The sequence below is a fragment of the Gadus macrocephalus genome, chromosome 20, assembly GCF_031168955.1.
Source record: "Gadus macrocephalus chromosome 20, ASM3116895v1".
NCBI lineage: Eukaryota > Metazoa > Chordata > Actinopteri > Gadiformes > Gadidae > Gadus > Gadus macrocephalus.
Genome location: NC_082401.1, coordinates 4064734 through 4081132, shown reverse-complemented (window position 1 = coordinate 4081132; position 16399 = coordinate 4064734). Strand labels below are relative to the sequence as shown.

The following is a 16399-nucleotide window of genomic DNA, read 5'->3' as shown; positions in this document are numbered from 1 at the left end:
GTGTGTGTGTGTGTGTGTGCATGTGAGAGAGAGAAAGAGAGTTGCTGGGGCTGGGTGGGTCGTATAAGGTTACTGATGTACATTAGGAAGGGGCATAGGAGTCATGTGTCGTGGGAGGCGTTGGGTGGCATTCACTTTATGTTAAGTTAAGGTAAAGTAAAAGTGTAAAGTAATGTAAAGTAAATGTAAAGTAAGTAAGCATCCGAAGCAGTGAGATCACATGACCCCCTATGAATCCTCTCTTTCCTCTTTCTTCACTGCACGGGAATTATTTAAAGTTTTGGGGCGGTTGGACATGGGAGGTAGAGGTGGGGTAGGGGGGGTGGGCGTGGCCATAGCTATGAATAGCTGCGTCCCGTGCGAGGCCTTTCTACATTTAGTCTGTCATTCCTCCACCTTCCGGGACACTCAGGTCTCAGCTGCTCAACTTGCCTCAACCGCACCGCCAAGAGAACACCGCCCAGTCCGCCCCAGACCGCGCACCAGTCAGCCACCAGTCAGCCCAGCAGCTCTCAGCAATGGACAAGTCCTACTCCTCCTCCGCCCAGTCCGCCTCCTCCTACCGTCGCACCTTCGGCTCCGGCGTGGGCTCCACGCCCATGTCCTCCATGTACTCCTCCTCCGGGGGCGCGGGCCGCAGCTCCCACATGTCCTCCTCCCGGGTGTACGAAGTCAAGTCCGGCCACATGCCCTCCTACGCCTCCAGCCTCCGGTCCTCCGGCCGGGCCGCGGGCGGCGGCGGCGCCTACGGGTCCTCCTCGGCCGTGCGCACCTACTCCGGGGAGAAGCTCGACTTCAACCTGGCGGACGCCATGAACCAGGACTTCCTGAACACGCGCACCAACGAGAAGGCAGAGCTGCAGCACCTCAACGATCGCTTCGCCAGTTACATCGAGAAGGTGCGCTTCCTGGAGCAGCAGAACGCGGCGCTGAGCGTGGAGGTGGAGCGCCTGAAGGGCCGCGAGGGCACCGGCCGCGTGGCCGAGATGTTCGAGGAGGAGATGAGGGAGCTCCGTCGGCAGGTGGAGGCCGTCACCAGCCAGCGCTCCCGCGTGGAGGTGGAGAGGGACAACCTCGCCGACGACCTCCAGAAGCTCAGGCTGAGGTATGGGACCAGGGGCAAGGGCGGTGGATGGACCGGAGGAGGGATGGGTGGAGGCCAGGATGATGGATCGAGGGATGGACGGGTGGAGGGATGGTAGATGGGTTGAGGGATGGACGGGTGGAGGGATGGTAGATGGGTGGAGGGATGGTAGATGGGTGGAGGGATGGGTGGGTGGAGGGATGGGATGGTGGAGGGATGGGTGGGTGGAGGGATGGGTGGGTGGAGGGATGGTAGATGGGTGGAGGGATGGTTGATGGATGGGTGGAGGGATGGAAGATGGTTGGATGAAATAGGGGATCAATGGTTTGAATTCAATAGGGACAGTTCCAATTCATTGATAATTGATACTTGATTTGTGTCAGAAGTGTCTGACACAAAAATTCGATTTGGGCCATGTTCTGACCAAGCTTTGAAAGGCCATAGTTGAGTGGTCCAGAGAGAGATTTCAATAAGTAGCTCTGAATAGACAACGTCTGACAGGCAGAGGACCAGAGGGAGTCTGTGTCAGAGAAACAACACAAGATAAAAGATAAAGTGGATTCTAGAACATTGTGCAGAAAGGTCTGTTACACATGCTAGTTTGCTGGAGTTTATAAATCTCCATGCACTCCAATAGATGACACCGCTCAGAGAACTTATAGCTGGGGGGTTTGGGGGGGAGGGGGAGACCGGGTAGGGTGGGGCTTGAGACTTAAAAGGGTGCTGGTTGCTGAATGAGTGAACGACTCAAAGTGATACAGTGTATCAGGTACTGAAGTTTGTAGGGCATGAATCAGTTGGAAGACAGAAACACAGAAAAATATGTACATTTTACTCGATTGGGAAGATAGAAAGAAAGAAGGAAAGAAAGCAGGAACAATGTGAAAGCAGAGAGGGAAATAAGCGAGCAGATGTGAGGGACATTCTATATGATTCAAAGACTAACTGTTGTTATTTAATCAGACATGGAGACCTGTGTCCCAGAGTGCCATGCTCTAATGTTAGTCAACATGTGGTTTATATCATAACCATCTGTCACAGTCTGTGTGTGTGTGTGTGTGTGTGTGTGTGTGTGTGTGTGTGAGAGTGCAATAGTATATGCTTTTTGAATTGGTAACACAATTAGAGATATAACTCTTGAACATTTTAGATGTATCACTGAGATGGGAAAGCAGACAGAAGCTCAGCAATCATCAGTCAGACAGATTCCTCTGCTGTCAGCCTGCCCTTCCCTCACACTATGACAGCTGCTGTTACTTTTAAAGAGCAAGTGTGTGGGTGTGTGTGTATGTTTGTATGTGTGTGTGTGTGTGCCTGTGTGCCCTCCTCTGTGTGTGTGTCTGTGTATGTATGTGTGTGTGGTTGTATGAGCAAGTGAGTGCGTGTGTGTGAGTGAGTGTGTGTCCGTGGTTGAGTGTGTCTGCTTAGTGCAGGTGTGTGAGGCCGCTACAGTCATGTCATTGTCAGACTGTCTGTGGTTGTGTGTGAGGCCCAGCACGGGGTTCAGGGTGTGCGTGCACCAGGCGGGGAGCGGCAGAATGTGTAATGCCCCGGCATTGTCAGGTCTATTCCCGGTCCATTCCCATGTTAGCAGAGCACACTGAGCCACTGGGGAGAGAGAACCAGATCCGCACAGAGCAGAGGGCAGCACCTGGCCTTTCTCCTCTACACGTTTCCTTCTGAACTCTTTACATCTACATCTATCGTGTAGAGATCACAAATGGATGCTGTGTGTTTCACTGGTCTATTCCACGAGTTGTGGAGTCTATGCGTCTTGTGTTTTGTATTGGTATCTCATTCTCTATTCCCATACGGTGCTATAGGTCGATACTTATTGATTGAATAAATATTGTTCTTTATTTCTTTATTTTTCTCCCCTTCTCTCTCTCTCTCTGTCTCTCTCTGTCTTCTCTGTCTCTGTCTCACTCTCTCTCTGTATGTCTCTGTCTCTTTCTCTCTCCTTCCCTCTCCCCCCCCCCTCTTTCTCTCTCTCTATTTGTCTCTGTCTCTCCCTCCCCCTTTCTCCCTCTCTCTGTGTGTCTCTCTCTCTCCCCAGGCTCCAAGAGGAGGTGCACCAGAAGGAGGAGGCTGAGAACAACCTGTCTGCCTTCAGAGGGGTAGGTTCTCCTCCTGTCTCTCTCTCTGCTGCCCTGGGCTCCCCTGCTCCTCTTCATGGCTCCCTGGGGCCCTACATTGTTTCCTGACTTCATTCTGTTTTCTGATACATTGTTCTTCATCAGTTTTTCAACAAACACTGTGAATGTCAGTTTCCCCATTTAAGATCTCTCTGTAAACTGTATCATTTAGTCAGATTGTAGACAACTGTCTAGTTAATCTTACTTAGAATGTATTCATTTAATTGTAGTTTGTGTGTGTGTGTGTGTGTGTGTGTGTGTGTGTGTGTGTGTGTAGGATGTGGACAACGCCACCCTGGCCAGGCTGGACCTGGAGAGACGCATTGAGAGTCTGCAGGAGGAGATCGGCTTCCTTAAGAAGATCCATGAGGAGGTCTGTCTGTTTGTCTGCCTATCGAACTGCTCTGTCTGTTTGTCTGTCTCTCTGCCTGCCTGCCTGTCTGTCTGTCGGCCTGTCTCTCTGCCTATCTGTCTGTCTGTCTGTCTGTCTGTCTCCTGACTGCTCTTGCTGTTCGTCTGTCTGTCTGTCTATACTGTGCTCTCTCTGTCGGTCTGTCTGTCCGTCACTCTCTTTGACTGTGTGTCTCTCTGTCCGTCTGTCTACTCTTTCTGTCCACCCTGGCATTCACCCTGGCAGCCAGACATTCATCAAATAGCTATCACAATGTAACAATTAAAAATGGACCATCCAATAACTATTATTATATATAACCTAAAGGAGTATTATCAGAGAACAGTGGGGCTGTGAGCGGGTCGTTCAACCCACTGCTGTCTGGGTTTCATTTCAGTTCCATTTCCTTCTCTTGCTATTGCTGTAAAGAAACACCCAATGGACCTATCTCGGTAAACATTTGATGGAGATGTGTAGCTTCATCTTTCTGGCTGGAAGGCTGTTCCTCCTGTACAAGGATCTGACATTACATTCACAGCCAAACCATTATGGTATGCAGGGTGGGGCGTCTGATCTGAAGGCTAATACAGATATTTCCGATTCTGAGAAATGTCGCCATGATAGAGAGATAGGGACGTCTGTGTGTGTGTGTGTGTGTGTGTGTGTGTGTGTGTGTGTGTGTGTGTGTGTGTGTGTGTGTGAACAGATGTACAGTTATTTATATCAGTGGGTCAGGGAGGCAGACAGCTGAAGCGTACCGAAGCGGACCCCATTCCACCCCCCCTCTGCAGAACCTTTAAACTGTTCTAAATTAGTCCCTTCAAAAGGGGGATCCCAGTTTATTCACTCATGGAAAACTCATCAGAATGGATGGCGTGAATTCTACATCAGAATAGTGTCCAGGCATTCCCTACACACAGCCATGCAATATAAAAAACTGTAATGAACCACAATACATAAAAGCTTTCGACACATTTAAAGAATAACATAATATTCTGAGCTGAACAAGCTGAACATGAATATTTACACATGTACACGGAACCCCTGACAATTAATTGGTGATTAATTAGCAAAGAACTCCAGCCTCTTCCTTCCTCTTGTAACCTCGGTGTGTTTGCTCTGCAGGAGATCCGCGAGCTGCAGAACCAGATGCAGGAGACCCAGGTCCAGGTCCAGATGGACATGTCCAAGCCTGACCTCACCTCCGCCCTCAGGGACATCCGCGTGCAGTACGAGGGCATCGCTGCCAAGAACATCTCCGAGGCTGAGGACTGGTACAAGTCCAAGGTGGGCCTGTCCGTCCGTCCGTCATTTGTGATCTCTAGACTATAGATGTAGATATGAAGAGTTCAGAAGGAAACGTGTAGAGGAGAAAGGCCAGGCGGATCTGGTTCTCTCTCCCCAGTGGCTCAGTGTGCTCTGCTAACATGGGAACAGACAGACAGACAGACATTCACGTCCGTCCGTCCCTCCCTCCCTCCCTCCCTCCCTCCCTCCCTCCCTCCCTCTCTCTCTCTCTCTCTCTCTCTCTCTCTCTCTCTCTCTCTCTCTCTCTCTCTCTCTCTCTCTCTCTCTCTCTCTCTCTCTCTCTCTCTCTCTCTCTCTCTCTTATCAACCTTCCAAATGTAATGTAATTGAACTTAATAGTAATGTAACCTTATGTAGTGTAACCTAATTGTAATGTAAAGTAATCGAATGAAATGTCCTTCATCAGGTGACCGACCTGAACCAGGCGGTGAACAAGAACAACGACTCCCTGCGCCAGGCCAAGCAGGAGAGCATGGAGTACAGACACCAGATCCAGTCCTACACCTGCGAGATCGACTCCCTCAAGGGAACAGTCAGTACCCCGTCTGCGTCCTCCTTTCCTTCTCTCCTCCTCTCTTGTACACGTTTTGATCTCATTCTTTCTCCCATTTAGTCCCTCTCTGTTTCTCTTTCATTCCTAATATCTTAGTTTCCTTCTAACTCCTTTACTTTCTTGTCTTCTTCCTTTCCTTCCTTAGTTGTGTAGTTTATTTTCTTTCTGAACATTTCATTTATTTGCAAGGGCCTTGTCGTACCCTTGTCGTACCCCACATCCTCTCTCTCTCTGTATTGTGATGGTCGCCTATGCTCTCTCTACCCCCAGAACGAGTCCCTGATGCGCCAGATGAGGGACATGGAGGACCGCATGGGCCGCGAGGCCTCAGGCTTCCAGGACAACATCACCCGTCTGGAGGAGGACATCGCCAAGATGAAGGTCTGCTCCTCTCTCCCCTCACCCAGTCCAGTGATGGCCTCGGTCATTCGTTTTACACTTATTCCTTTCAGTGGACACCTTTTCAAGTGGTGCTGAGAATGTCTGAAAACAAATCATACACTACTGAATGAAATGACAAATTACATTAAAGTTCTGCAAGAAAAATTAAGAAAGTTAAGAAAGTTCACCAAACAAAGAAATAACTACACAGTAGACACTAGACTACAGCAACTTAGCTTCAAGGCCCTTGGTGTTAACTCATCGCTACATCTGGGTTATCTTGTGACCAGGATGAGATGGCCCGTCATCTGAGGGAGTACCAGGACCTGCTCAACGTCAAGATGATGCTGGACATTGAGATCGCTACATACCGCAAGCTGCTGGAGGGAGAGGAGAGCAGGTACAGTGAGCCTTATGCTGCTCCACTAACGCAGAACATACGCTCGGGTTCATGCCCCAAGCTAGCATGCTGACCCCGTATAATGGATACAGTACATACACATGTACAAAGGTCTGTGTTCCTTCATCCTGTAGAATCACCACCAACATGCCAGTGCAGTCTGCCTATTCCTCTGTTGGATTCAGAGGTAAGACACACCGCCTCTTCACTCATACAGTTTTTCTCATTCATTAAAATGACTCATATCATACAATACTGCTTAGGAGGGTAACATAATAGCTAACCATATTTCTATCTATACATAAGCACTTGCTCAATGACCTATGCATTATATAACGTTGTGTGACACGCTCAGCTGCAGTAGCATATTATTTCCAGCCAGGGGAGCTATATAACCAACATAAAACACAGTGGCGGTGAACCATAAAACATAATCTGAATATCCTATAACTCCGGATAATCCACTGTTACCTGGGAATTGCTTCCCATCTCCATTGTAGATTGTAGAAAATATCCGGTAATACGTGAGCTGCGAGAACTAAACTAATTTAGCTTGATATACCCTTTTCATAGAGGTGTCATCGAAGCACAAAGACAGTTCTCACTCATAAAAATAATTATGGGTCTGCTCTTTTTATTTATCAGGCGCGGGTAGGAGACTTACATTCATTGGTCCATAAAAGGAGCAGTTATTATCTACAACATAATTAGTGTTGTGAGCGACACCAGTGTTTGTCCTCCGACGAGGCTGCTGTGAAAGGCTCTGTAGCTCAGCGGATGGTATATGGCAGCATTACATCTCTGGGTGTGCTGCTAAACAGACAGCTAGGTGTGTTGTACAGCAGATGGTACGTTAGCAGCTAGTAAACCAGTCCACCCCTCAACAGAGACCAGTCCTGAGTCGCAGGCGGCCCACCAGCGATCCTCCGAGGTCCACTCCAAGAAGACCGTCCTCATCAAGACCATCGAGACCCGTGATGGAGAGGTAACACACACACAAACACACACACACAAACGCGCGCGCGCATGCGCGCGCACACACACAAGCCCTATTCATACACACACAGACACACAAACAAATACACATACACACGGCTGAACGTGTGTTCAGCCGTGTGTATGTGTCAACGTAAACGTTGACCCTATTCTTTAGATGAAGCATGCTCTGAGCGCGGGTGCTAGTGTGCAGTGTGTGAGTCTGCTCCCAGAGCCCTGCTCATGGTGCCTGTAATGTGAATCACTGCAGCCCATTATGGAAAGCCAAGAAGGCCACAATCCGGCCCTAGAATGGCGCGGTAAAAGTGCAAAACCGCACGGAATCCGTACGGATTCCGTACGGTTTGGCAAGAATTCCGTACGGAATCCGTACGGTTTCCGTACGAATTCCGTACGGTTTTGAATGACTAATAGCCGCGGCTATTAGTCATTCACTCCGGCTACTAGTCATTCACTCCGGCTATTAGTTATTCACTCCGGCTATTAGGTATGCAGAACGAGCCCCTCCCTCTTCTTTGCTTGACCACTAAGTTTGAAGGCTGTCTAACCCCTCGGTTCTCAAAGTGGGGTCCCCGGACCCCCGGGGGTCCGCGGCGCGTTGCCAGGGGGTCCGTGAAGAGCTTGTTGTTACAACATAAACATACCGGTATTTATGGAAAAAATGTTGGGCCGGTCGTCATTACTCCCGTCGGCGTAACGTTAAACCAATGAACACTCAGGCTTTTACATTACGTCAAACTCCCTCAGGCTTTACCTTCACATCTCGCACCTAAATAACTAAATAAAAGCCAATTAAACAGGCGCATTGTGTTGAGCCCTCCCCCTGCTTTAATTTTCGGCCAATAGTAACTCTGTTAACATTGCGTCAACCTGTCAACGCATGCTCGAGTCTGCCCTAGAGCTTAGATCGGGCCGAAAAATCAAACCCGACCCTATCCAAGCCCGTGCTCATTCGAGCCCGGCCCGGCCCAGCCCGGTACATTAACTGTCATGATGAGCCCGCGACCGATTTAAACCCGACCATTTCTTAAAGGGGTAGTTCGGAATTTTGGACATAGGGCCTGATTCCCAAGTGAGCATTGGTATTCTATATCACTGGAGACAGTTTTCAACACATTTCATAGTCCTTCTAGTTGCAGAGTTTGCTCGTGCTAGGCTAGCGCAAGTCAACGGGTAATGCTAGCCTGCTATTAAAAACAGTCATACCCACTCCACAGTACCCCCGAGGTAAATCAATTATAACGACAGACCATAAATCTAAATGTCTGTTTATAGAATAATGTTAGAAATAAAACCAACCTTGCATTGCATTGCATTTTGAGGGAATTGCGGGGTCTCAGCAGCAGTGTTTATATTCCTGTACGTAGGCTACGGCAGCGGCGGACTGATGTTACCTTCCGCTGTCATTGCTACAAACGCAGAGTACAGTGAACGAAGGAATTCTATAAGCGTATTCAATTAACAAGATATGCCCACGTTTGGAGGAGTTAGCGATGCATCTGCTTTTGAAGACGATTATGAGGAATTTGTTGTATCCAACGAACCGTACATGTACGAGCCGGTGTTACGCTTGCCAGTGGAGGAAAACTGCGCATGACACGTTGCCTTTTGCAATTTCGTAGTCTGACTTCTGCAACTTTGTATACATTAAGAATATTATCTACCTATATAGAATATTTCGTCTGATTAATAGACAATTTTGCCCGTACCAATTAAGCTAATAGTGATTAAAAAAAAAAAATTAAAATTAAAAAAAGCTTGATCACGCCCGGTCCGATCCGACCCGAGGATAGTGGCGGGAAATATTGAACCGACCCGGCCCGCGGGTCGGGTCGGTTCGGTTCGGGCTCGGGTGCGGGCAGAAAATCTAAACTCTAGTCTGCCCTGCGTTCACACCAAAAGCAGTGGCGTGGCGTGGGGATTTTTTTTGAGGAAGCCAAGTGAGGCCAAACCTTTAGAGAAAATAGTGCGTTGCAGCTTTGATGTATTTAATGCAACTACAAGAGCTATTTGAGCGCCTGGTCATTTACCAGGACTTACACACGCCTGTAATCTGACCGACACGACACGCTCTCTCTCTCTCTCTCTCTCTCGCTCTCACACACTCACACACCCCCAAACACACACACAGTCCTCCTAAACATCATTAAATTACACATTTTATTATAAATGCAACCCCTCCCCGACCGAAATGCACAAGCCGCTAATGTCATCAATCCTGACACGTCCAAACAGTGCCAGTTTCACAGCGCAGTCTATGTGGCTTTTTGATTTACCGTGCCTCTCGATTGCCTGGGACAAGTTGGCAAGGTCCAAGAATCCTGTAGTGACCCAGGAATTGTTTAAGGGAACACGAATCCTTGTCAAAAAGAAGACACGGCCAGCAAAATAGTCGCTGAAGTTTGCTGCTGCCAGCTAGCCACTCCGTTCGTGTATAGTTTCCTTCATTGAACGTCCGAAAGAAGCCTTGCTTTCTCTCCCCGCACAGTTTCAGCTTCGGTGTTGGCCTGCCATCGGATTTTATTTTGATTCGCTGCTGTTGTGGTAGTTTGGAAAAATTATTTTTAAGTAAATAATCTAAATCTCCACCTCCATAACTGCACTTGCTAAGTAGGCTACTCAAAAATGAGAACAATTCAAACATGCTAATTCGCACTATTTGTTTTGTTAGTTTTTTTCGGTGACGTTGATAATGATGCTTTGATTTGATTGGTGTGAAGCCAAGGGGCCGAGTGGCTTCCCTTGACAACCTCCTGACACCCTCCCGACCAATCAGAGGAGAGCAGTGTCATGACAGTAGCCTCACCTGATTGGTCAATTCTTTCTTTTTTTTCACCAAGGGATGCCAGCTCGGGCTGGCTTCCTCGCAGTGTTCAGTGTCGTGTTTCGCCGCGGCTTCAGTTTATAACGGGGGCGCAGTATCGCGCATTGTGAAATGGTCAATGAGAGGAGAAAATGGGGAAGATATTACAGCAACACAGCAGAAAATAATTAACGAACCTAATGTTTTTATGGGATGACAACTACAGCCTAAAATAACAGGGAAGCCTGGCTTCCCTTGGCCTCCGGGAGAAAACGCCGCTGACCAAAAGATGCAAAAAGATGCCGCGCAGCACGATCCCATTCAAAGTGAATGTAGAGAGGCGTTGCGGGTTTGCTGCCGGACCACTTGCTGCCGAGAAAACCGGCAGCAAAATTTGATTTGCGGCACGGCAAGATTTGATTTGCAGCGCAGCACACCCGTGCCCGCGCTGCAGGCGCGTTCACGTATTTTGCGGCACGTCAAATGCTGCTCGAGTTGAAATATTTCAACTTTTCGGCAGCAAACGTGTGATGACAGCCAATCAGCGTTCAACAGCGCTGCCAAAGCTGTGTTTTGCGTCCCCTTCAAAGCTTCATCCATATATGCATGGCATGCCGTGCAGGCGATTTCTTACGATGGACCATTGGTAACAGTAGGTAACGTGTTTACGTGGGTGAATAATTTAACTGTTTTGCACCACTTTACTATCTCTCTTGTAAACCAATCCTTGCAGACATTTGGAAATAAACATGTCCTCTAACGTTGTCCCATGTCCATTGTGACAACATTGGGCAATGTTGCCGTGTCATGTTTTTGCTGGTTTTGTTTGGGTTGGGTATTGTGTGTGTGTGTGTGTGTGTGTGTGTGTGTGTGTGTGTGTGTGTGTGTGTGTGTGTGTGGGCGAAATCTTTATACACACATTTATAAAAAAGTAAAATCTATTTACATGTTGTAAAGTTATGCCAAAATACAATAAAATGCTTATTTAACACTATTGTGGTATTAGCCCTGAATGATTGAAGCATAAAAGAGTTCAAAAGCATCTAACAGAAAAAATAGACATGAGCCTATATGATTACATTTGTGTTGCGGTTATGAGGGGGTCCTTGAAATAATTTCTGCCCTATGGGGGGGTCCCCGGCCGCATATAGTTTGAGAACCCCTGGTCTAACCAATCAGAGCTGCAGTGCCTCGATGTTTCGCTGTAACATAAAGCTGTGTTGTCTTTACTAGTTTCACTACAATGTAATGACCACCATTAGCTAGTGGAAAATACATTTGTGTCTAGTACAGTGATATATTTGTATATGTTAGGCTATATATTGAGATGGCAGTGTGCGAAATACCCGACAATATTCGGGGATGTCCTCATCCCCAGATTGTTCTCGATATGCAGTAGCCAGCTAGGCCATAACATTACATAACATGAACATGAACTGAATAAATGCCAGGGGCCGTATTCACAAAGGATTTTAGGGCTAAAAGTAGGTCCTAACTGGCGAATTTAGGAGTAACTCCTAAAAATAATGGGTGTGTCACTCTTAAATTTATGACTCCTAACTTTTTTCACTAAGAGCAATTCACAAAGTATTTTAGGCCTAAAAGTAGCACCTAAGTCTAGGAGAGCTTAAAAGTCCTCAAGAGGACTCCTAACTCAGTAAGACCTATTCACAAAGAATCGTAAATGCCTGCGAGACGAAATGTTAGGGTATTAAACTTGTTGTGGAGTTAATCGCAATGCAATAACATCCCCGACTAACAGGAATAATCCGATTAGTCCCGAAATAAAATGTTTGTCCACACTACGTTATTTAGCAACAGGGGAAATGCAACTTTGCAATGCCGACGATTTAAAAATATCGCAACCATCAGTCAGCCGTGCCATAAACTTTCCTTCGGACATTCAACAATTACACAGGATCAAAGCCAACTTCATGGCAATTGCAGGTATGCCCGGTGTGGTCGGTGCTATTGACAGGACGCACATAAAAATAATTGCGCCATCAAAAGACGAGGACGTGTTCGTCAATAGGACGAAAGTGCATTCCATCAACACGCAGGTTGTTTTTGATGCAAATTTTAACATAGCCAACTGGATGTTGTTGCAAAGTGGCCTGGATCTTCAGCTACCCATGATTCGCGCATTTTAATGGAGAGCGGTCTGAGGCAGCTTTTTGAGATGTACCAGTTGGGTGTCACTTGCTGGGAGACAGTGACTATCCATGCAAGACGTGGCTCTAGACACCCTACCTCAATCCACAACCGGGAGCACAGTTAAAGTATAACATGTAAGGGATTACGCATATTACGCTTAGTCCTACGTGTAAAACACATCGTATTGGCTCTTTGACGCCTTTTATTTGTTGAATCCATATTTATTATTGTTTACTGATTTCTTCCATATATGCTAGAGCACACAAACATACACGAAATGTTGTGGAGAGAGGAATTGGGCAGATGAAACGTCGGTTCATGTCCTCCACGGCGAAATAAGCACAGTCATTACTGTATGTGCCATTCTACACAACCTCTGCAAGCGGAGGAACATTCCACAGCCAGACGATGGTGATGATGATGATGATGATGATGGCGATCAACATGACAATGAATTTGGCCGTGTGGAACCGAGTGGACCGGCATTTAGGGATCACTTTGAAAACACATTTTAGGTAAACACCTTGGCACAAATCAGTCAACACTTGTGTAGTTCATAACATTTATTTTCTTTTAAATTGTACATATTTTTATTGTTTGCTTTCTCTCTCTTGAACGTGCAGGCTACAACGTCATTATCGTGGTCTGCACAAAATTGTCATCATGCGTGTATTCTGCTAACTGCACTATAACTACTTAATAGGAATTCATTTCTAGCCTAGGCTATTTCCTTGTTTTTCGGTGATTCAGTGGGCTCGTCTGAACAACCAATCACCGAACTGACTGCTTCTAAACTCGTGCATGAGAATTGACGTAATCCATAGCAACGGCGCGTCACTCTTAGTTCACTCTTTGTGATTTATCCTTAGTAAGAGTAGGTCTCAGCGGCTTTGTGAATAACTTTTAAGAAAAAACTCCTACGTAAAATGTTTTAGCGCGAGTTAGGAGCACTCCTAGCGGTAAGATAAAATGCTTTGTGAATACGGCCCCAGGTATATAGCATATCGGAGACGGGCACACAATCAGTGCATTTGCAAATGAGAGCCTGCAGTAGGCTATGACCGATCTTGTGACATGTGGTCGGAGAGAGTCGTGTGTGTGTGTGTGTGTGTGTGTGTGTGTGTGTGTGTGTGTGTGTGTGCGTGTGTGTGTGTAGAGCAAGTTGTTGAAGGAAGTGTTTCTACTTGACGTTACAATATTTCATGGATGCAAGCAAGCCAAGACAATCAATCTATAACTATAGCCTACATGACAACACACACACACACACACACACACACACACACACACACACACACACACACACACACACACTTTTTTAAACACACTGGTAAAGCAATAGGAGCCTGCATTGGCTAAAGTTGTTGCGATGCGCGTTATTTTATAACAGGGAGGGGCAAAGTTGTGCATTACATTGATCCTGAAAGCCTATGTCCTAGAATAATTAATTTGTATTCCGTTTTAGGCCATCTCACTAAAGGTCACTTAAATGTAGCCTATTTAAGCTCACCAAGTCCAGTATTCAGAATGAAAAGCATTTATTCACAAATACGTTCTATTTTTTTGACAAGCGGAGCCGACAGTCATGTGCAAGTATGCAAATTAGCCATGTGCGCCAAACAGAAGATAGACGCAATGAACTGATTGTTGTGCATTGTTGTGGATATGTAGGCTGTTTAGTTGTGGTTGTTTGTGGTCTTAGTGAAACAGTCTTGCCTTGGAGTTGGAGAAGTTGGAGTGATTGCGTGAATGTGCGAGAGAGAGCGCACCTGCCGTGGTGATGTTGGGCTTGTAATGGGCTTAGGCTATATGTGATCAATGATGTATCTGTCTGATCGTATTAGCTGTAGATGGATGGTTAAATAATGTCACAAGATCGGTCATACTGCAGGCTCTCATTTGCAAATGCACTGATTGTGTGCCCGTCTCCGATCTGCTATATACCTGGCATTTATTCAGTTCATGTTCTTCTGAGCGCGCAAGAACGGTGCCAATTATTGTCGTGTTTGCATTGTAATGCACAACTTTGCCCCTCCCTGTTATAAAATAACGCGCATCGCAACAACTTTAGCAAATGCAGGCTCCTATTGCTTTACCAGTGTGTTTAAAGTGTGTGCGTGTGTGTGTGTGTGTGTTGTCATGTAGGCTATAGATATAGATTGATTGTCTTGGCTTGCTTGCATCCATGAAATATTGTAACGTCAAATAGAAACACTACCTTTAACAACTTGCTCTACACACACACACACACACACACACACACACACGACTCTCTCCGACCACATGTCACAAGATCGGTCATAGCCTACTGCAGGCTCTCATTTGCAAATGCACTGATTGTGTGCCCGTCTCCGATATGCTATATACCTGGCATTTATTCAGTTCATGTTCATGTTAAGTAATGTTATGGCCTAGCTGGCTACTGCATATCGAGAACAATCTGGGGATGAGGACATCCCCGAATATTGTCGGGTATTTCGCACACTGCCATCTCAATATATAGCCTAACATATACAAATATATCACTGTACTAGACACAAATGTATTTTCCACTAGCTAATGGTGGTCATTACATTGTAGTGAAACTAGTAAAGACAACACAGCTTAATGTTACAGCGAAACATCGAGGCACTGCAGCTCTGATTGCCTTCAAACTTAGTGGTCAAGCAAAGAAGAGGGAGGGGCTCGTTCTGCATACCTGATAGCCGGAGTGAATAACTAATAGCCGGAGTGAATGACTAATAGCCGGAGTGAATGACTAATAGCCGCGGCTATTAGTCATTCAAAACCGTACGGAATCCGTACGGAAACCGTACGGAAACCGTACGCATTCCGTACGGAATTCTTGCCAAACCGTACGGAATCCGTACGGTTTCCGTACGGATTCTGTGCGGTTTTGCACTTTTACCGCGCCATTCTAGGGCCGGATTGTGGCCTTCTTGGCTTTCCATAGCCCATAGGCTGATGCTCACTACCAGATAAGAATCTTTTTAAATTGCTTGTCAAAGCAGCGCCGCTAGCTGCGGCTCGGGGAAGGCGAGAGAACGTGGCTCAGCGACCACGCACAGGAGTCTATGAAATATTAATAAGTCCGATCTCCAGCCCTATATGCAGAGGTCAAGAATAGTATGGCCGTTGATCAGACAGAGGCTGAATATGCTGATGTGGAAACCTCATGCCATAAGAATGAGCCCTCCATGCGGCGTTCCTGAAACATTAAAGCCATTGAGCAGGTGTCAGGTGTTCTGGGCGTGTGCAGACAGAGCCCACTCCGAGTCGCACAGCTATCGATCCGGATAACCCACTGTTCAGTCCCTTAAACACTAATCCCAAGCTGGAGGTCCGGATCCCTGTGGGGGTCGGCTGATGGCCCAACATTTTATTTTAAGTTTGAAAGAACTTTTTGTACAGCCACATAAATAGGTTGGGAGGTTGTAGTACTGTGCTACTGCAGTACTGCAATACTACTGCAGAACCACACTACTGCAGTAGTACTGTGGCACTGAAGTAGTACTGTAGTACTGTGGCACTGTGTTACTGCAGTAGTACATCAGTACTGTGGTGCAGGTATGACTGTGTCTCTGCTCTGACGTCCTCTCCTCTCCCCTCAGGTGGTCAGCGAGTCCACACAGCACCAGCAGGACATCATGTAAACCAAGGAACCACAACATTCTATCAAATAAAGTATACTGAAGAAGATAACAACTGAATCAAATTTATAATTGTTGTATAATTGTTTCAAAGAAGGGAAAAGGGATATTTCATTTTCCTCCTGTAGGGTAATTTTTGCAAGTGCAAGTAGATTTTAACAAAGAAAGCTAAGGACACAGCTGCCGTTGCCTCCTCTGCCTCTCAGCTGGCTCCAGGATGGCAGAGATAATTCCAGGGCTTGGTTATTATTATTATCTATAACTAGGGGCCTCAAGTAGAAACCCAAGCTACAGAGACATAAGCCAAAAGCTAATTCAACAACATTAGTAGTGCTGTAATGGGTGGAAGGAAAGTCTAAAATATTTTGTAAACTGAAGAAATCCTCACCATTCAGAGTGGGTGATTGGCTGACCTCAAGAACACTCAGAGGTTCATGAGGTGGACTTTAGAAGATCTACATGCCAATACGAACTGATTGGGTGAATGTAAAGGAGCAGCTCTGAACAGGTCATCCCAACGGTAGCTGTTTGGAGTGAGGAGTTT

At 46.6% G+C, this 16399-nt stretch overlaps 1 protein-coding gene across 1 annotated transcript; it reads left to right on the top strand.

Annotated features, from left to right (window-relative positions):
• Positions 1 to 381: 381 nt before the first annotated feature.
• On the top strand, positions 382 to 15910 carry desma (desmin a). Its single transcript, XM_060040004.1, has 10 exons — positions 382 to 1105; positions 3141 to 3201; positions 3497 to 3592; positions 4736 to 4897; positions 5325 to 5450; positions 5742 to 5852; positions 6143 to 6252; positions 6387 to 6439; positions 7140 to 7237; positions 15817 to 15910. The coding sequence occupies exons 1-10, from the start codon at positions 519 to 521 to the stop codon at positions 15856 to 15858; spliced, it is 1446 nt and encodes a 481-aa protein (XP_059895987.1). The 5' UTR covers positions 382 to 518; the 3' UTR covers positions 15859 to 15910.
• The last annotated feature ends 489 nt before the right edge of the window (positions 15911 to 16399 follow it).

Excerpts from the sequence above, each read along its gene's own strand:
- desma (XM_060040004.1), top strand. The coding sequence starts at position 519 with ATGGACAAGTCCTACTCCTCCTCCGCCCAGTCCGCCTCCTCCTACCGT. Across the intron at positions 5,853-6,142 it reads AGGACATCGCCAAGATGAAG|GATGAGATGGCCCGTCATCT; the intron begins GTCTGCTCCTCT and ends TCTTGTGACCAG. Across the intron at positions 7,238-15,816 it reads TCGAGACCCGTGATGGAGAG|GTGGTCAGCGAGTCCACACA; the intron begins GTAACACACACA and ends CTCTCCCCTCAG.